This window comes from Macrobrachium nipponense, chromosome 18 (genome assembly GCF_015104395.2).
Source record: "Macrobrachium nipponense isolate FS-2020 chromosome 18, ASM1510439v2, whole genome shotgun sequence".
Taxonomy (NCBI): domain Eukaryota; kingdom Metazoa; phylum Arthropoda; class Malacostraca; order Decapoda; family Palaemonidae; genus Macrobrachium; species Macrobrachium nipponense.
In genome coordinates this window covers 73037402-73059106 of record NC_087211.1, presented here as the reverse complement: position 1 = coordinate 73059106, position 21705 = coordinate 73037402, and the positions used below count along the sequence as shown (strand labels likewise).

At 40.9% G+C, this 21705-nt stretch overlaps 1 protein-coding gene across 1 annotated transcript; it reads left to right on the top strand.

The window, feature by feature from the left end:
• The first annotated feature begins 2797 nt into the window (after positions 1-2797).
• Positions 2798-21311, top strand: LOC135197164 (vitellogenin-like). The gene is given in 17 exon segments (XM_064224143.1): positions 2798-3467; positions 4842-5084; positions 5759-5826; positions 5828-5950; positions 7184-8278; positions 8501-8648; positions 8776-9675; positions 9678-10523; positions 10657-10902; positions 11030-11193; positions 16040-16641; positions 16749-17130; positions 17390-18076; positions 18211-18729; positions 18947-19322; positions 19546-19817; positions 20124-21311. Coding segments are annotated over 17 exon segments (7725 nt in total). The 5' UTR covers positions 2798-3403; the 3' UTR covers positions 21114-21311.
• The last annotated feature ends 394 nt before the right edge of the window (positions 21312-21705 follow it).

Here is a 21705-nt window from a genome sequence, read left to right as displayed (position 1 = left end):
ACCGGAGAGAATCATACATAGATGAATCAAATTGTTTAAAGAACGGCAAAATTTAGAACATGGGCCTAGAAGTGGAACACCTCGAAGCACCACATGAGAGCAAGACAATACAATAGTGTAAATGTTGCTGAACAACATTCATTTGAATTCTAGTGCCTCGTCACGACATTGCTGAACCATGAATCATAACTAGTTCTACGCTTATGACTGGTGTCTGATGAATACTTTAGATGGAGAGGAAGAGATTTTTAAATCTACGCTTGAAGTCTTTGATAGTTGTCTAATGAATAAGTCTAATGAATAGGCAAACTTATCTTTGATGGATGAGAGATTCAGTTAGGCTTACTCTTTTTGTTTTGTTTTTTATCGGTGGCCAGTGAATACCACGGATAGGGAGGGAAACTGTTTCAATGATGCATGCATTTTTTTCTTCAAAACCTAAAGAATACATTTGATTGGGAGATACTTTATTAACATCGGCCTAATCCTTCCATCACTCCTATACGCCACCTCCGCTCTCTTCTACATCTCAGGCGACTAGATCCGACTTCTCACTACGAACTCCATCTCGTGAAAGCATCACTAATGATAACGATTATTTTAAAATTCCCCGCACCGACAACGGACACCTTAAAATGCATGTTTATAAAATATTTTTTGCTCAAAGAAACTTTATCTTTCATTCCACAAAATATGTGCATGCAGTCGTGTTCAACCCTGTAGCCGTCAAAGAGCAACCATTGATTAAAGCAGTAGGTTTTTCTTGGAAAAAAAACAAACAAACAAACAAAACAACATATGAAATAGACTTACACGAGAACGTCACCTTTCATATTTCTTATCTTTTCAGCTACTTATAATATACTTATGGTAGTAGGTCTAGTAGGTATACATGTGAAACTAATTTGAATTAATTTCTATTTAGAAGAAATGAATAGCTACAAAAAGATCAAACTAAGAAAGCTTTAAGGAAAGTAAGCCTTTCTTAGTGTATTCGTCAGTTTTGACTCCCACAGCTTTCCAACGTGACCAAATGAAACAGTATGATATGCAAGGAATTCGATAAAAAATAAGACTGAATTATATTCGTTTGATTTTTTTATGATTGCTTTTTTACTTTGAATAGCTAGGTCTGAGTTAATTATGTTAAGCAAATTATGAAAAGAGAAGAGGAAAGGCGAACATGGCTAATAAAACAAGAATAACGGGAATAGTTAAATAAAGCAGATTAATATATATATATATATATATATATATATATATATATATATATATATATAATATATATAATATTGTCGATTTAAATAGTCATTAATATTACGTATCCGAGAGAGTATACTGTTGAAAATAGACCTAGGAAAATCAAGTGGGAAAATCAGAAGTCCAATTTAGGCCCACTAAATGTGTCATGCAAATTATTTTATTGATCAAAGGACAAAATTAGTTTAATTAAACATCGTTTTCAAAGAATTTTAGCGCCTTGATGTATTATTTATCGGCTGTAGGAGACGAAATGACAACACCCCAGTGCAGTACGATACGTTGAGTCAAGACTCGAGCGGCAGCAAAGCCAACTTCAAAATCTTCGGTATGCTGTCACGAAGGTAGAGTTGAGAATAAAATTAGAAATCGTGGACCCATCGGTATATATTTTCCTTACTTTGCAAAATAATTATCTTTAATACGTTGAATAAGTCTACTCTATTCTAATGTAATTTATTTCAAGTATAGCACCTTTGAAAGGAAATGTTATTTATTGTTAAGTAAATAATCTGGCATCTGCATATGGCAATATTTCCATAACGAACAATGAATTAAGAAACTACGCCAATTCTTCGTTGGCCGTCTGTACATCCACGATCTAGACAGTGCGTACTACATCGTACCTAGGCTGTTTTTATCGTACATGTACGATAATTATCGTACGTGTGGCAACACTGCTTGTGAGGTGTACAGATGGCGCCACTGAGCAAAAATTTTTCCAGGACAATTTAAGCAGAATTTTGTTAGCGTTATTAATCATGCCTAAAGAATTTGGACATAAACGCAGGTTTAGATCAGACGTTCTGAAAGCAGTCGTATTTTTGTGTAGTTTGCTGAACAAGGCACAGCAGTGGTCCCCATATGTAACGTCACTAATCAACAGAGCGACCACTGACTTTCGGCTCTCTCAACCCATTGTTTTCAGAATTATCATTATATAGCCTCTCTCTTTCTCAAATAAAGATCTTTAATATTTGCTGAGACTATAATCGACATTTTCACCTCAACATGATCAGCGTCCAAAAAAATCTGCTTTCAAGAGGATTTTCAAGCCCCAGGGTGCTTGAGTCAGCTTTGACCGATAGCCAGCAAGTAGTAACTGGTCCCATGTAGAGATGGAGCCACTGTACAGTCATTTTTCTGGGGTCTTTCGGCAGATCTTCATACTACGTGGAAATGTTAGAGGTATCATTATTATGCCTAAAGAAGTTGAACAGCAACGTGGGTAGTATAGGCCACAGGTCAGGTTTAAGAAGTAAAATGCGGAAGCACTATTAATGGGTATTATATAGTACATGCTGTATAAGGCAGGCACAGAGCAAGTGGTCTTCATACAGAGATTGTCACTTTAATTAACATGAGATTGTCACTTTAATTAACATACGACATTAGATTTGCTCCCCCCCTGCTAGCTCTCTCTCTCTCTCTCTCTCTCTAATAAACCTCTTGAATATCTGCTGAGATTATAATTTCAATCTAGTCTTGATTGGTTACTGATATATTATACGAGATTTTCATTCCCCACACACCGTTTTGAAACAGCTCGTTATTCTCATCTTACTCTCCTGTGTAGTTATCTCTGTGCATCGCATCGCAAGAGTATAGTAACTGTGTAGTATAGCAGTTCGTGTGTACTTTACCTTGGGCATAAAGCAACTTCTGTGCACTACTGTTTGAGCGTTTAGCTACCAAGGCGTAAAGCAATTCTTTTGCATTGCTCCTCACCTTTTCATCAGCCAGAGTGCAGAGCAATTCACGTGTATACAGCACTTCGAGTGTATATAGCAATGTCAGTGCACGCAGTTCGAGTGTACTGCAACTTCTGAGCCTATTGGTTCACTCTCATCACATTTTATTGCATGTATCGTATCGATATCAATTCAAATCTTGCGCACAGTGACGAAGGTGCATAGCAGTAACCCCTGCGTTGAGAGGCCAGGCCCCGTGCGTAGGTCTATAGCAACACCTCAGGTGCAGAGCAGCAGCATCCTTTTGACAAGTGCATAGGACTTCCGTCGTGAAAGTGCCCAGATTGATTTTACAATCTTGGCGTATGCCATTCCCTGGAACATACAAAGAAAGCCCGCGCTGCGTCCACTAACAACGAATATTATATTGTTCGCAACAGCATGCAGGCAAGATGCGTCTAAGTCTTGGGACATGTTTATTGTTGCTCTACATCTCGTCTCTCTCTGATGCTACGGGTAAACCTGACTTTACCTGTTTTTTATTTTTTTTTTATTTTTTTTTTCGTGTCGAGTTTGTCAGCCTGCCTGTCAGTCAGCCATTACATAATCTATGGATGGATTGTCATGAAATTTTGTTAAGGAGTTGGTAATATACCAAGGAATAATTTTTCAAAGTTTGATATGAATCCGAGTGTGGGTACGGATTCAGGCCTTTTTTTTTTTTTTTTTTTTTTTTTGAAGATTTGAGCTAGTGTGCTATTTGGCTTTTCAATACCTATTCATTAATCTGATTTAAAAATCACCCTTAAGCTCTTCTTCTTGCAATTTCTCGTCTTTTAATTCATGCTTACTGGTAGAAGTTACTGATAATGTAAATTGTAATCTCATTTCCTTCAAAGGCGAATCCATAAGAGAGCATTTTGTTTGACCAGTTTCTTTATCTCGTATCATCACCATCCAGCAACGCCCTTAGGCTACCTGTATCTAATCATTGCTGCTGACACCTACTTTCTGGAAGATAGAGTCAAAGTGTTTTTTAGGATATAATTATGTATTTATTATAATACATACACACACACACACACACACACACACACACACACACACATATATATATATATATATATATATATATATATATATATATATATATATATATATATATATATCAACATTAAGCTACAAATCTCCTTTAATATCCAATTCGTTCTACCTCGGAATTAATACATTTTCATATATTAACCGAAGGGGAATTTTTTTTTTAGTTTATAATAATTTCGTCCTCTCGTGGATTCGAACCAGCGCACAGAAGAGAAACCATCTAACTTACTTTCCACGTTTTCTTGATTCAGTTATACATACATTTATATATATATATATATAATATTATATATATATATATATATAATATATATATATATATATATATATATATATATATATATATATATATATATATATATATATATATATATATATATATAACACACACACACACACACACAAAATCAATCACGTGTGGAACTGAAATAAATTTTTGGCTCACATCAGGGTCGAACTCAGGTCTTTCGATTGAAAGACAAGACCACTGGGTCGTCTTTCAGTCGAAAGACCTGCATTCGATCCTGAAGTGAGTCAGGTACTGATAAATTTAATATATATATATATATATATATATATATATATATATATATATATATATATATATATATATATATATATATATATATATATATATATATATATATATATATATATATATATATAAGGCATTTTCACCCCAGCGGCTGGACCATCTATACATTTTCATTATCATCCAGAGAACGTTAAATTCCAGCGGCTGAATGACGTTCTAATTTATCTTTTCTGAAGACTGTACTTTCTTCCCAGCGCCTGGACCTCCTGAATATCCCCTGTGCTCTAGAGACTGCCCCATCACCGGCTCTCCAAAGCTCTCGTATAAGACAGGGAAGACCTACTTGTATCTCTATACTGGAAAGTCTCAAGTCCACCTTCAGGATGTGAACGGGGGCGCAGTGGAGACTTCCTGGAAAGCCGAGGTCTCCTTGTCTTGGCTCAGTCCCTGCGATGTGGCCATCTCTGTCAAAAACCCAGTTATTGATGGCGGTGCAAGTAAGTAATTATTTATTCGTCTGTATCAACGTTACTTTTATTTTGTTAAATAGGTTACAAAGATTTAGGGGTTTTCTGTGAACTGTATACAGAGTATTCGCATTTGTTTATAGGGAGAACCTTAAGTTCTTTGTTTCGACCAGTTCCGAAGGCAAGAAAATGAACAGAGAAGTGAAGAGGGTGAGGTTTTACCCTCAGGGAAGTGAGAGTTCGATTTTTAAAGAGAGGAAGCTATAGGGTCCCATACACTGAACGATTGTCGGTATTGTTCGTAAAACATTGTGTATGGGCTCGTCTGAATGCAAAAGTGGGCGGAGCTTCGTGTCTGAACGATCTCAGCTGAAATCTGTTACGACCAGGTTGCTGGCTTGCGACTTATGTCTGTCATACACAGGTCGTTCAATGTTTGTGTTTGTCTGCCGACATAACGTTATCGCGCGCCTCTTTTCTAGAGATGATGCCATGTCTTCCCGAGACAAGATCTTTGTTCAGACTGAAATTGGGGCGGAGATCGTTCATACTGTCTGGATAGTGTGAGTGTTTGTCGATAACGACAATCGTTCAGACAATCGTTCATACAATCGTTCAGTGTATGGGGGCCCTAAGAGGATCTAGGATAAAAGTAGCGAAAAAGTTCCAAAACATTAATAATTCAACAGAGTATTATTCCACAGGCCATCCATCAGCGTCTTCTATAGAAAGATACGCCCTGGTAGTTGCTATTTTTGATGGCCAAGTCCAAGCACGTCTGCAGCCACCCGGACGAAGACTCCTGGTCCTTGAATTTCAAGAAGGGGATCGCTTCGGCCTTTCAAAACTCACTTCCTACTCTCTCCACCGTCAACACGGGGTTGCAATTCACCGAGGTAGTGGGAGATACAACGTTACTGTTTTCTATTCAAGTTAGTTAAGAGTTGCCTGATCGCTATACATGCCAGAATCAGTGGCGTAGCTGGCATTCCATCAGTAGGGGTGTCTAGGTAGGGCCAAAAAAAATTATTCTCGAATATTTACTATTTCCATGTGGATGAAGGAAAACCGTAGTATTATAATTATTAAACCTGCATTTGAAATTATAGAGCTCAACTGTCAATTTTTAGTTACCAAAGGACTAAAGTTTAGCTACGAAGGGAATTTCAACTGAAGGCCCAGTGAGGGGAGCCAAGCATCTGACTGGCACCCCCAACCCCTCCATGGCACCCCCATAGCGACGCCACTGGCCAGCATAAGATTGATGACAAAAAACTTACTGTTCTGGGGTTAGTTGTAAGTTTTGTTAATGGTGTTTTTTTTTTTTTTTTCGAAGGCAGGAGCATAACCAATAATTTTTGAGATGGTGTTGCTTGCCTCAGTTCTCAACACCAATTCACTTAAATACAACAAGCTATTTGACTTTTTCTTCATGGCACATAAAATGACGAAATGAATAACATCTCTTGAGCAAATTCAGTCTACGGTAAAAAAAATTTCACAATTAGCCAGCCACAACAAAAGCCGTCACCTTCACTTGACCAACGGATGAATGTCAGGATGATGAAGTTTCCAGTAAATCATGATGTTTTCTTTTTTTCTGCGATAAGACAGGAGGAAATAAATCAGTACTCTAGTGGAACATAATCATATAACAGGAAGTACTGTGCATTAGTGATTAATACAAGGTTATATATTTCTCTCCTTTCACGGGAAGTGACTGAGAACCTAGATTCACTGGCGCTACAATCATAGGCGTAACTAAGGGTAGGGGGACGTGCCCCCCATTTTGAGTTCATGGAGTTTGTAGTAAAAGCATAAGCTTAATTTTCATATTATTATTATTATTATTAATGTTAAAGTCTTATACATCAAGTAGTTTGGCTGTTTTTTTATACGAAGATAAGTCGAGATTTACATAATAAATGTAAGAAATAAATAAATTTTCTTTCCGTTATATAAAAACGTGATTCACAGATTGATAAGCTTAAATATTTAAAAACAACCTTAATATCTTCCCATTTAAGTAAAAAAAAAAAGGAATGAGTATTATAATTTGTGCATGCCCAGTGGGCCCCATTAATGGACTCCTGGTTACGCCTATGGCTACAATTTTCACGGTCCTTCAGATCGACGCTGTGGGGAACTGCCCGACGAAGTACAGCGTGAGAAATCGACTGCAAAAAACCTTCGTCACCAAAGAGAAGGACCACCGTCGTTGCCACGACCACTACCTGACGCGAGCGGGAAACCCAGTCGCTTGGCTCAAGGGGTCACTCCCAGTGGAGGAGTCCAAATCGACCTGTGAGCAAGTCATCGTGGGGAAGATATACATCAAAATAACCTGTTCTGATAAGAAAACGATTCGCCCACTTTACGGCTCTTACAAGTATATAGAGGCCCAAATTGGGTCAGACTTCATCCTTCGTTCCGCAGACGCCCCAGCGCCTTCTTCTTTGACTAGTCTCAAGGGCAATATACTGGAGGAGAGCCTCCTGTACGACCACAAGACCCCCAAAAAGGACCCGTCACTCATAACCCATTTGGATGACATTTTAAGTCAGATTTGCAGCGTATCTGGAAACTTAGTTCAACGTGACACAGCTGGCTTAGTATCGCAGGCCATTTTCTATCTTAAGCAAGTTCCAGATTCAGCTATCCCGGCGGTTCTGAATAAAATTCGCCACGGCAATTACTGTGTTCATTTCAAGCCTCTTGAGAGTATCTTCCTGGATGCTATTGCCTTTGTATTTGAATCAGGAGCTGTGAGAGTCATGGTCGATGAATTAGTTAGGAAAGAAGTGTCAAAAGGAAGACACGCTTCATACATTGCTGCTCTGCACTTGACTCATCGGCCTAACCTGGAAGCTGTCAATGCAGTTATGAGCTTATTCAACGGAACCAAGTCTTTACCTCAAACCACTCTTGCAGCTGCCTCGCTGGTCAACAATTACTGCCGACTTCACCTAAACTGTGAGCGAGAAGCTCCGATACAACAAATTCTGGTAACTTTAGGAGACATCATTGAAAGGGACTGTGAATACACCAGCGACGACGACGCGCAAGAGGCTGCGTTAGCTCATCTGAAAGCTCTCGGCAATTTTGGTATCATCGACACCCATTACGCCAGGGTTGTCATCAGGTGCTTGGAGAGGGTGGAGGCCAACACTTACGTCCGCATAGCAGCGGCCGAAGCCTTTAGGAATGCCAGATGTCAGAGAGAAGTAGGTATTGGTCTTGAAAAACGTTTCATTGATAAACTGAAGAGTGCTGTTATAATCTTCTCGGAAATGTTCTAAGGGGTCCACTATAATAGGGAAGGGTTCGAAAGCATTTTGCAAAGAGATTTAAAATTATAAACGCACTCGTAACATTTTTTATTATCGTGGACCCCTTAGAACATGTTAAGCGTCAGAGCTTAGAACTGACTCTCCTTCTTGTTCCAGGCAACGACGCAGCTATCAAGTATTGCGGTGGATAGTGACATAGACACCGAAGTCCGCATTGCGTCCTATTTGCAAGCTGTTAGATGTGCTGATGAAAGTGATTTGTTAATGATGATAGAAAAAATGACGAAAGAGTCTAGTACACAAGGCAAGTTTTCCCTCATTTCTTTTTGTGAAGCGTAACATTTTGATGATTGTCTATTGTTCCTGTGCATGTACGTAGGTACTGCTGCACTGCTGCATAATTTGATCATACGTATTTCCTTTCCTTTCAGTTCGCAGTTTTATTCTAACTCATCTGCTGAAGATTCAGACGTCAAGATCCTCCAGGTACGAAAATCAATGGAGAATCTTAAGAGATGTTGTGATTCCAACTAATTTCACGTCTGACTTTCGGAAATATTCCAGGAATAGCGAATTCGCCCATTACTCTTCACTCTTCAACGCTGGCTTTCACATTGATTCCAATATCATTTATGACACAGCTTCCTACTTCCCTCGGTCAGTTGGCGTCAATGTCACAGCAGACGTTGGGGGAACATCTCTGAACTTGGGGGAGTTCGGTGCTCGTATCAAAGGCATTGAACCAACTCTGGAAGCCTGGTTTGGTCCCGATGGGTATTTCCGTCAGACTTCATCCGGAGGAATACTGCGCGATGTCACTTCATTTGCTCGCAATGAAGGCAGAAGAATTATTGAAGAGCTGGAAGATGGCATCAGACGAAGGCGATCGATTGACTACTCAGCCATACTCCTCTTTCTTGAGAAACTTTACGGTGGGCCAAAAGAAAAAGTGCCGCAGTTTGACGCGTTTGTGCGATTAATGGGCCAAGAAATATACTACTCCTCAGTTAAGGGAAAGGTTTATGATGTTGATACTGACAGAATGATTGAATCTTTACTTGATCTAGCTAGAAAACTGATTGAAGAAATAAGGAATATGGATATTTTTACGACTCATACTGCTCAAATACGCTTTGATTACTCACTACCCACCATCCACGGAGTTCCTCTCAAACTTGAAATGGAAGGAACTGCAGTTATGGGATTGAAAATCAATGGTAAAATAGATTTACATAATCTCTTGTCATACATGAGGCACAGTAAAGCCACGTTAGCCATCGCTCCCAGCATTTCTGGCACATTCGAGGCTTTCGTCGGCTATGACAGTTACTTTGCAAAGAAGGATTCAAGATTGCAACCAGTGTGTATAGTAAGGAGGACATTTCACTGGTTCTCCAGACGACACCTGAAGGAGAGCTTGAGCTTGGACTGGACTTTCCTGAAAAGACTGAGCTGCTCAGCTTTGAAAATGAGATTTACTTAATGAAAGCCATAAGAGGAATTCCTGAGCAGAAGGTCATTCCTTCTTCCCTCAAAGATGTTCGAATCGAGGCGAACTCATGCAGTCAGCATCTGGAACCAATTTTGGGAATGAAAATTTGCTATGCCATCAATGCCCCGAACATATTATTGGCCGAAGGATTTCCTCTCGGCCAGAAATCTGTTGTGAAGCTGTCCATGGAGAAGACTGACTCCTCCATGACTGGCTACCACGTGAAAGCTCATGTGAAAAATACTCACGACGAAAAGACAGTGCTGCTGCTTCTGAGGGTCTGCAACTTCCTTCCAGTGAAGGAGAGAAGAGCCAAGCTCGAGTACTTCCTGGGGCGTGGCTGCCACCGCCTGTCGGCTGCCATCGAATCCCCGAGGATGGAGAGCAGCTTTTCAGTCCAGGCAGAAAGTCAGGAAGAGGAGAAAAATGTCGATGTTGTTGTCAGATACAAGGTAGATGGAAGTGAGGCCCATCGCAGGATAAAGATAATTTCCCACACCTCTGGAAACATAGTCGAAAAGAGGACCGATGTGAAAGTCTTCTTCAGTCCCACTCTGAATATGACTTCAACGTCCCTGGTTGCAGAGACGAGATTCTACTGGAAGTCCAGTGGCCTCACTCAGGCCATTGAAGTTGTGGCTAAGACAAGTCATGTTTTGAAAGAACAAATTATTATCGACTTTGAATGTAAGTAACTCAGTGGCCCTTCTTTATTAAAGTTCATACTTTTGATACATGTAGAATGTCTATGAAAATACCTACGATAACGATGCATTACGAAGCAAGGTAAAGAAGCCTGTCAAGTGTATTTTCCTTCTAGCTTCCAGCGACTGGACCCTGAGACCTTACAAGGCCATACCTCTGAAAATAACGCCGCGCAAATTTGAGCTCCAAGTTGCTCTGAGAGGCTGGAAGTTGGTTTCCTTCGTCAGGAAACCCAAAGGATTCACCTACGAGTCCTCTTTGAAACTCACGAAGCTAAGAGACGAGATTTTACTCTTATCAGGGACACATGAAGTGAAAGGGTCATTGGACGACCTTTTTACTTTTAAAACGGCTCTGAAAGGTTAGTAATCAAAGAAGAAATTTGTCAGTAAATAGATAACTGAAAATAATTTCCAAATCCGAAATACAAAGAAATCTGGAAAAACGTACTGCTTTTATGATTAATTATCAGAAATCCTCTTTTCCAGCGAAAGTGAGAAGTGAGCTTTACAAAGCAGCCATAGACATACTGAATGAGAACATCCAGTTTGGCGTTGCCATAAATGTGATGCATCCAGGTAGCCAGAAGAAAATCTGCGTGATAGATCTCATGTCTGGACGGATTGGCGAAACTTCCACCTCAACAATTTTGGTATGATCCCATCTTCCAATTCCTTGTTATCTTAGTAATTCATCGAGCACTGTAACATTCCTGTTCTAATAAGGCAGCCCTAAGGAGAAGGACTGTACACTTCTCTGTCCTTACAAAACTTTCCATCAAGTATATTACTTTCAAACTCACAGGAAAAAATAATGATCAGATTTTTTGGATGTATTTCAGTGAAAGAAGACATTTTGTTTATGCAGTCTTAGGAGTGTAGGTCTGTGCACTTCTCTGTCCTTACAAAACTTTCCATCAAGTATATTACTTTCAAACTCACAGGAAAAAATAATGATCAGATTTTTTGGATGTATTTCAGTGAAAGAAGAACATTTTGTTTATGCAGTCTTAGGATGTTTCTTTTGTAACTCGTTTAGATACGAAGATTAAATGATTCATATTTTTTCCTCTTGTGCACAAATGCATAATAAGACTTCTCCATGCCACAAAAAACTCTGTTGGAATTCCACGTTACGCAAATTTCACCATTATTATTATTATTTTGTTTATTTTTTTTTATTTTTTGCTCTATCACAGTCCTCCAATTCGACTGCGTGGTATTTATAGTGTGGGGTTCCGGGTTGCATCCTGCCTCCTTAGGAGTCCATCACTTTTCTTACTATGTGCGCCGTTTCTAGGATCACACTCTTCTGCATGAGTCCTGGAGCTACTTCAGCCTCAAGTTTTTCTAGATTCCTTTTCAGGGATCTTGGGATCGTGCCTAGTGCTCCTATGATTATGGGTACAATTTCCACTGGCATATACCATATCCTTCTTATTTCTATTTTCAGATCTTGATACTTATCCATTTTTTCCCTCTCTTTCTCTTCAACTCTGGTGTCCCATGGTATTGCGACATCAATGAGTGTTACTTTCTTCTTGACTTTATCAATCAACGTCACGTCTGGTCTATTTGCAGGTATCACCCTATCTGTTCTGATACCATAGTCCCAGAGGATCTTTGCCTGATCGTTTTCTATCACTCCCTCAGGTTGGAGCTCGTACCACTTATTACTGCAAGGTAGCTGATGTTTCTTGCACAGGCTCCAGTGGAGGGCTTTTGCCACTGAATCATGCCTCTTTTTGTACTGGTTCTGTGCAAGTGCCGGGCATTCGCTTGCTATGTGGTTTATGGTTTCATTTTTTGTATTGCACTTCCTACATATGGGAGAGATGTTATTTCCATCTATCGTTCTTTGAACATATCTGGTCCTTAGGGCCTGATCTTGTGCCGCTGTTATCATTCCTTCAGTTTCCTTCTTTAGCTCTCCCCTCTGTAGCCATTGCCATGTGTCATCGCTGGCTAGTTCTTTAGTCTGTCTCATGTATTGTCCGTGCATTGGTTTGTTGTGCCAGTCCTCTGTTCTGTTTGTCATTCTCCTGTCTCTGTATATTTCTGGGTCTTCCTCTACTTTTATTAGTCCTTCTTCCCATGCACTCTTTAGACCCTCGTCTTCACTGGTTTTCAGATATTGCCCCAGTGCTCTGTTCTCGATGTTGACGCAGTCCTCTATACTTAGTAGTCCTCTCCCTCCTTCCTTTCGTGTTATGTATAGTCTGTCCGTATTTGCTCTTGGGTGTAGTGCTTTGTGTATTGTCATATGTTTCCTGGTTTTCTGATCTATGCTGCGGAGTTCTGCCTTCGTCCATTCCACTATTCCTGCGCTGTATCTGATTATTGGCACTGCCCATGTGTTTATGCTTCCTTTTATCATATTTCTGGCGTTGAGTTTTGACTTGAGTATCACCTTGAGTCTCTGCATATATTCTTTCCTGATTGTGTCCTTCATCCCTTGGTGTTTTATATCCCCTCCTTCCATTATTCCCAGGTATTTGTATCCAGTCTCATCTATGTGTTTGATGTTGCTCCCATCTGGTAGCTTTATCCCTTCAGTTCTCGTTGCTTTGCCTTTTTGTATGTTGACTAAGGCGCATTTTTCTATTCCAAACTCCATCCTGATGTCCCCAGATACAATCCTTACGGTCTGGATTAGGGTATCTATTTCCTTGATGCTCTTACCATACAGCTTGATGTCGTCCATGAACATCAGATGGTTGATTATGTTGCCTCTTTTTTTGAGTTGGTACCCGGCATCCATCTTCTGTAGTACTTTTGTCATGGGAATCATGGCTACTACGAAGAGTAGTGGGGACAGTGAGTCGCCCTGGAAGATCCCTCTCCTGATATAACCTCTGCTAGTCTTATTCCTGAGCTTGTAAGTATTGTATTCCAGTTGCGCATTGTATTTTTGAGGAAGCTGATGGTGTTTTCCTCTGCCCCATATATTTTCAGGCATTCAATTAGCCATGTGTGTGGTATCATTACCATTTTGTCTATCAGGAGCTGGTCTTTTGTGCCCCTACACTTCCTTCTGCAGCCTTTCTGTTGGTGGGGGATGGTGTTTGTCTCCTCTAGGTAGTTGTATAGCCTTTCACTGATGATACCTGTTAGTAACTTCCACATTATTGGTAGGCAGGTGATAGGCCTGTAGTTACTGGCTATATTTCCCTTACTCTTGTCTTTTTGTATTAAGGATGTTCTTCCTGTGGTCATCCATTTGGGTGCATGGTGATTTGAGATACAATGCTGGAGTTGTTCTGCTATTCGTGGGTGTAGGGCCTTCAAGTTTTTGAGCCAGTATCCATGGACTTCATCGGGACCTGGGGCTTTCCAGTTTGGCATTTTCTTTAGTTGGTGTCTGACCGTGTTTGTCGTGATCTCTGTGAATCTTTGTTTTATTCTCCCTGTTTCTTCTTCCTTGACTTCCTGGAGCCATGTTGCATGTTTGTTGTGTGATACCGGATTGCTCCATATGTTTTCCCAGAGTCTCTTACTTGGTCCGGCTTCAGGAATTTCTTGGTGGTTGTCTTCCCCTCTTAGTTGGCTTTATAGTCTTTTCTGGTTGGTTCCGAATAGTTTGTTCTGTTGGTATCCCTTATTCCTGTTCATGTACCGTTGGATCTTATGTGCTTTGGCCTTAAGCCTCTGTTTTACATCTGCTATTGTGTTGTTTAGTCCCCTCTCTTGTACTTTGTATTTCTCGTTGAGTTCCTCCCTTGTTTTCTTGCTTCTTAGCCTTTTTTCTGCCATCTCTTTCAGTTTACTCAAGTCAGATCTCATCTCCATGATTTGCTTTTCCAGGCGCCTTTTCCAAGGAGGTTGCTGTTTTGGTTTCTGTTGGGTTGTTGTGCTGGTGGTGTTGGTGTTCGAATCCCCATCAGTTCCGCTACTAATCTTGCTCCTGCATATGCCAAGTTATTTGTTTCTGTGATACTGGTGGTGTGTATTATTCCCATTATTTCATTGACCACACTTGTTTTCTTCCTTAATTTCTTGGTGTTGTAGGCTTTCATGGAGGGGATCTTTGTTCTCTCTGTATCTGGCTCCATCCATTGTCTAATCTTTTCTACCCATTCCGTCCTCTCTGTTACTTCGTCGGTGTTTCTTCGTGTGTCGTTGTTTGATACCTCATCATCCCTGTCGTCTTCTGTGGCATCGTCTCTCAGTTCGTCTTCGTGTAATTCGTTGTCGTGAGACATTTCCCTTTCCAGTTCTTCTCTTTCTGTTGGGGAGAGCCAGTTCTTTTTCTTTATGTTCCTTACTTGGTCTGCCAGCCTCTGCTCTGTTTGGGGGATGTTATTCCTCTCATTCCAGATGTTGACCAACCTTCTTCTATATCCTCTCTCCGTCGGGTTGCTTCTGATGTAGCATCTCCATATTTCCTTATTTTCTTCTCTTGTCCATTTCTTCCTTTGGTTTGCTTCTGTAGCTCCAATCTCAGGCTGTTGGTTACTGTCGTTGTGGTGGTCAGTTGCTCGATGACGACCTCCAAGTACATGACCGTCTGCCCCTTCAATTGGGTTGAATACCTGGCTGCCGGACGAAGCTCCTCTGTTGCCAGAGGTTCCATTTACGTCGTTGTCGTTAATTCCTTCATTTCTTTCCATCATTGCTGAGTTTTGCTATTTAACCCATAGCTGGACCCTACCACATCAGGGATAGGTACTCATTTACAGCTGAGTAGACTGAGGAAATTATGGTAAAGATCCTTTCCCAAGGAATCAACGCCGAGGAAAGCGGTCACCCATCCAACGACTGACCAGCCCCAATGTTGCTTAACCAGTCCATTGACGACCTAACCCACTCTGCCACGGCGCCACATTATTATTATTATTATTATTATTATTATTATTATTATTATTTCGGGTCTATCACAGTCCTCCAATTCGACTGGGTGGTATTTATTGTGTGGGGTTCCGGGATGCATCCTGCCTCCTTAGGAGTCCATCACTTTTCTTACTATGTGCGCTGTTTCTAGGATCACACTCTTCTGCATGAGTCCTGGAGCTACTTCAGCCTCTAGTTTTTCCAGATTCCTTTTCAGGAATCCTGGGATTGTGCCTATTATTATTATTATTATTATTATTATTATTATTATTATTATTATCATTCAGAAGATGAAACCTTTCATATGAATAAACCCACAGGTTGCTATTGACTTAAAATTCAAGCTTTCAAAGCATAAGGTGTTCATTAGGAAGAAGCAAGACGAGGTAAAGAGAAATACTGAAAGAGAATCCGCTCATTAAATAAGAACAAACATTAATAGATTAGCAAATAGTAAAAAGCAAAGAGAATAGTATTAGGGTAATAATGTGTTGCACCTTTTTCCCTCATTTCCTGGCTAACTACAAGCTATTTTTTTGTGCTAAAAACAGACACAATTCTTCCAGGGGCCATAACTGTGAGAGATGAAAAGCTATGTAAGTAGTGGCATAAAGTCCTGCCCAAAATTATCAGCCAGCCTTCTTCACTTGACTTCTTCGTCCCCAACAGGTGGATATTCCAAGTTACCTGAAGCCTATTCACCTTGAAAACACATTCACAAGCCAAAGAGCCAACGAGTTGGAGATCAAGTCCAGCCTCAGGCACGGAGACCATCTGCTTTTGGAGATTTCAGGGCCTCTGTCATTCAGCGCGTCACTGCATGCGCTTTCGTTCGAAGGGAACATGAATATAACAACCCTGACAGCAGGCCCTTACGACGCCTACGTGGCCGTGACGTTTTCCCAGGTCACTCAGCTGATCTCTATGGACGTGAGGAGTCGCAACACCAAAGTCTTCGCCCTAAACTGGAACACTGATGCCGAGTACCCCAACAATACCGTCTACGGCATCGAACTGTTCGTCCCTACTTTGATTGACAACGAATTGTATCTGATCATTTCCGCAAGTCACGTCACCATCTTGCTGAATCACCAGTGGTTCCCTGGTACCCCATACCCGCGACGCATGAAAGGGCTCGCAGATCTCAACGTATCTAACAAGACTCTGAGCGCCGATTTCTCCTGGGATGCTGACCGTTACCCCTACAAAAAATTAAGTCTGGATCTGGCCTTGGTCATGGACCCTTCAGACTCCGAGCAAACCACTATTAGGTACAGGCATCTTTTTCAATTTATGATATCACTTATAGTTTTGTAGAATTCAAAATATTTCAACTTAATATTAAATCCTTTTAATGTTGTAGCCTTCTTCATTCCAGTGGGGACATCAAGTTCTTGGGTAAGAGGTATCAAGTAAAACTGACTGATTCCATTGATGGAGACGAAGGTTCTGAATCAACAGAGAGGAGCATCGGCCTTTCTTTAACGTTACCAACTCGTAAGACAATCGCCACACAGGTAGATTTCAAAGTAGAGCAATTACCTTCTTCCATCAAACTGGAGACAATTGTCTCCCTGACGACTTTGGCGAAGAAGCACTATAATATGAAAGGGATGTTGCACGTTCAGAGCCCTCACAGTTCCTCTGCATTCAAGATAGCGACTGAGGTGAAATTCATACCACCTGATGGTCATGAAACGAAATGCTTCATAGAGGCGGTTCACTCTCCCAAGCCTGCAGGAAGCGAGATTTTTCTGAAGGTGAGAGATTAAAATCCAAAGCATTATTTATACTTTATTTATATACTTTTGTAAGTAAGACATGGAGACATGTGGTAAAAAGCATGCAATTCTACACACATGTGCTTGTAAATGAAATTTGTTTGTGTTTTTATATATGCATTATACTCTACAAAACATGTCATGAATATGTTTTTCTTATCAATTACTAGAAAATTCATGCTTGACTGGACTTTTACATAAACAATAATAAAATTGAATCCTAATTAATGCTTAACAGGTAAAGGCTTCTAACCATGCCATTCATAATCCTCTGATAATGGAAATGGTGCTGCACAATGAAGCCCACTCGAGCAAGATGGATTTCACTGTGGAGACCGACAGGAAAAACTCGGTACTCACTTGGGATCTTCAGTTCTACCCCGGAACTCGCATTCGCGACGTCAACGTCGTCATGAGACTGGACTCAGTCGTCGACCTGCTGAGAACCATAAGGGAAATGACCGACGCGGGACTGCACATAGACGGAAGGGACGTGACGAGTCTGCTCAGAATAACCGAACCTCTGATCTACAGAGTTGGGTACAACAAGTCTGCTCCTCACTTGCATGCCGTCTGGTTCCACTCCCCGTCTCAGGCGATGGAAGCGGAGATGACTCTCTCTCCTGATGAATACAGTTTCAAATTCTATCCAGAAAGGGAAAGACGCGACGCACGTTACGAAGTTTCATCTCTCTATTTGTCCTCTTGGAACGAGACACATTCTCGGTGGCAAGGCTGTTTAAGTCATCCACGCCTGAGCAAGGATATTAAGGTTACTGCTAATTACAAAAAAGGAGGGAAAATACGATTAGGAACATTGGAAGTTGATATATTTCCTGACATAGCAGACAAAATTTCTGGTTCAGTGGAATCTTTGCAGCTCTCTGAAAACAGTCATCAGCACGAGGCAAAGATTACAACTAGAGTAAGTGCTTTTGCAAACTGGTTGCTTTGATACCATTTTCCAGAAAATATATTCCTGTATATTTTTTTAGAGAAAATTACGAAATATGGGTAAAGGTTGTGTGTGTTTAATGGTATATTATTTTATTTCTCCAGGTGTTGACTGAGCACCCAAAAGTCATGGTTATTACAGCCAATTCACCACAAATGAAAGGACTTGATATCAGCTTCAACCTAAGACCAGTGGCACTTGCAACAGCTCTTAAGTACAGATCCACTCCCGAAGAAAATGGTGCTTTTTCATTTTACCTCAAGTCTGGAGGACGCATGAATGCAGATGTAACTGGGTCGTTGAAACCCCTGAAGAGCTATAACTGTGAAGGCTTGCTAATAACAGCAATAGCAGATATTCCGGTAATAGGGAAGCATGACATCCAGACCACTGTCTGCCAAAGGGCTTATGTGGAAATGAGTGTGAAGGTTCATGGGGAGAACAGAATTATTTACAAGGCAATGCTGGGACTCCAGGATCCTAATAACCTTGAGTTTGGCTTTTTTGAGAAATCAGTAAATTCTAGTGAGCAGCCAGTGGTACTGCTCCAGTCTCACTTGACAACCCCTTCCCTTTTAAGTTTCGATTATGTCTTCAAATATCCAGAAGCCTATAGACTATGGGTAAGTTGCTTCATACATCTCCGTTTTATTTTTCAAGAGAAATGTAAGTCACTGCTGGTTTGGCAGTCTCTACGTACTTAACTGGATAGCAGAGTTGAAGTTTATGTCAGCATATTACTGCTCCTCAGTTTTAAGTCTATTTTACATTGTGGCATGTTTATAATGTTCGTTCTTTCTTTATCACTTACAAAATAACGTTCTTTTCCTCTTCTGACAGAATACAGCGTGGACAAAACTCGACAAAGTTCGCCAAGGTGTGAGACTGTATTTCTTAAGGACTTATGCTTACCTGTTCTTGGAGGCTGAGCAAAAGAGAATCAGCTTTCCACCCCCCAAAATGGTTGTCCTCTACAAAGAAGCTGTCCAAGAAATAACAAAGATTTACCAAGATCTTGTCAGGGACGGACTTATTCAAAGATACAAGGGCCTCCTCCAGTCACTAAAAAGTCCCAGAGAAATATACATAAAAAATATACTGAAGTGGACCTGGTCTCACATTGAAGGCTTGCGTAGAATCATGGAGAACTACATGCTGACAGAAATACTGGCATGGAAAACGGAATTCAAAGAGGTGGCTGACTTTCTCGCTAAAGGTCAATAACCATGACTTTGTTTTGTTTACTTGATGATTAGATAAGACACACACAACTGGAATTTTAATTGACTTAAGTTTTATTTTCTCATATCTGCAATCTGAAAGTCTATATTGGCATCGGCTACTACTGTGTCTAATTATTATAGGACACTGAGAAAGGCATTTGTTCATTTGCTGTTCCATCCACAAGTTCATCCGAAAATAATTTTACCACACTTCAGGTATGCGGGACATGGCTGACTTAGTCGAGAAAGGAGAGGTACCCGCAGATATTCAAAAACTTCTAAAAGACCTTGAAACAACGTACTTAGTCCAAGCGATCAAGAACGACTTGAGGGCCTTAGTTTCTCTGCAACCTGAAGAATCGAGGGGTTTCCAGCAAATCCTTTCCAAGACTGAAGCTGCGCTTCGTGCAGACCTTGTGAAATTGCAAAAACACCTTTTGGGAATTCCCTCTACTCAGGAACTTCTCAAATGGATTCGTGAAAAGGATGTACGAGTTTCTTTTTTTTTATGTTAGAGAGATAATCGTTTAATGATATAAATCCTTTTTGGTTGGTCTGTTTAGTGCCATTCGGTTATGAAAACGTGTATCATTTAGCACACGTAAGGCTTTCCGATTGCTCTATTGTTTTTCTTCCTCTTTTACATCTTAAATGAATTAGCATGTGCAATTGCATTTAGATTGAAAAGATACACAGACCTATACATACCAAAACATTTAAATTTATGTTCAATGGAGTAATCATTGTTTTTATTGCTGCACTATGTGAATTCTAACATATTCTTTTCTTTTTAGGGCCGCTGGATAGAAAGGGCAACAAAGATGTTTGTGGCGAGACTTATACAGCAGTTAACTTTCTTTTCACTTGATGTCAGAAACACCGAAACTAAACTCCAGCTGCCTTTAAGCAAACCCGTGTATTCTCTCTCCCAACTCGCTCAAAGAGCCTCCCTTAGTGAGCTGCTCCGGAACGTAGTGTTTTCCTACTACGTTTCCATCCCACCCACCCTCAGTGAGCTAATATGGGCCTATTACAACTTCCTGCCGCATCAAGTTTCTGATCTACTGCCACCTTTCAATCGAACGGCCTTGGTTGTCGGCGATACAGAGTTGCTCACATTTGACGGCGCTGTTTTGCATCTGCCTCGTTCCGAGTGTGAGGTCTTGTTGGTGTCGTACCTCTTAAATGAGCTCACCATGGAGTTCCCAGAGGAGGGTAGGCCACCCCAGTTCACCATGACGGTGTCGGGAACGAAAGCTGTCGTCAAGCCTGACCAAGACGTCTTCGTCAACGGGCGTCTCGTGACGCACAACCGTTTCGCTGAAGGTCCCATCAGCGTTTCCAGGACGCACCTGGAAGTCGCGCTGAGTTCCCAGTACCTGACGCTGCGCGTGTTCCGCACTTCGAGAATGGCCTCGCTGGAGATCTCCGGCTGGGCTTTCGGTCGCGTCGGGGGCCTTTTCGGCACCTACGACGGCGAGGTCGGCAACGACTGGATGATGCCGAGCGGGGCCACAGCGACCAGCATGCAGCAGTTGGTGTCCTCCTGGCAGGAGAACCAGGCGTGCGAGACGCCCAACATCGCCGCCGTCAACCCGTCGTTCTCGAGGGTGGTGCGCTGCAACGCCATGTTGAACGTTCGGTCGAGGTGTAGCTCCGTCGTGAAGCCAGACCTGTTCGTCCAGATGTGCTACGCCGGGTACGACGCTTGCGACGCTGCCAGGGCCTACAGGACGCTCTGCGCCGACAGGGGGGTTCTGGCCCTGGTGCCCATGGGGTGCTGATCTTTGGGACCTGATGGGTATATTGAGAAATTGAAGTTAGATAGTAATAAGAGGAGGACAATGAACGTGCTTTTAATATCCTTGGCGTTATGCTTCGTCTTCTTCAGTGCTTCAAATATAGCAGTGATTACTTCACCATTATAATTGCGGAACTGCCTGTATCAACATTTAAGTTATTATTGTACAGCCTCACTTCAGTGCAGGGATGTTGCCTTTTCAAAGCACAATAAAAAAAAAATTAAAAAAACGAGACAAGGAAAATTGTCATGATTCTGATTTAATCACTTTTTGGTTCTGTAAGTGGGATATATATATATATATATATATATATATATATATATATATAATATATATATATATATATATATATATATATATATAGAGGGGAGAGAGAGAGAGAGAGAGAGAGAGAGAGAGAGAGAGAGAGAGAGAGAGAGCTAAACTAGGTATAACGCTAGCTTCCTTGAATAATAAATCCTATTGTATTTATGATGTCTTCCACCCGAAATCAGGTCTTTTCAGAGTAATGGAAGGAAGTTCTCGCTATGTTCATTTGTATTAGCGAATGACAAAAGCATGAAAAACGTGAAAA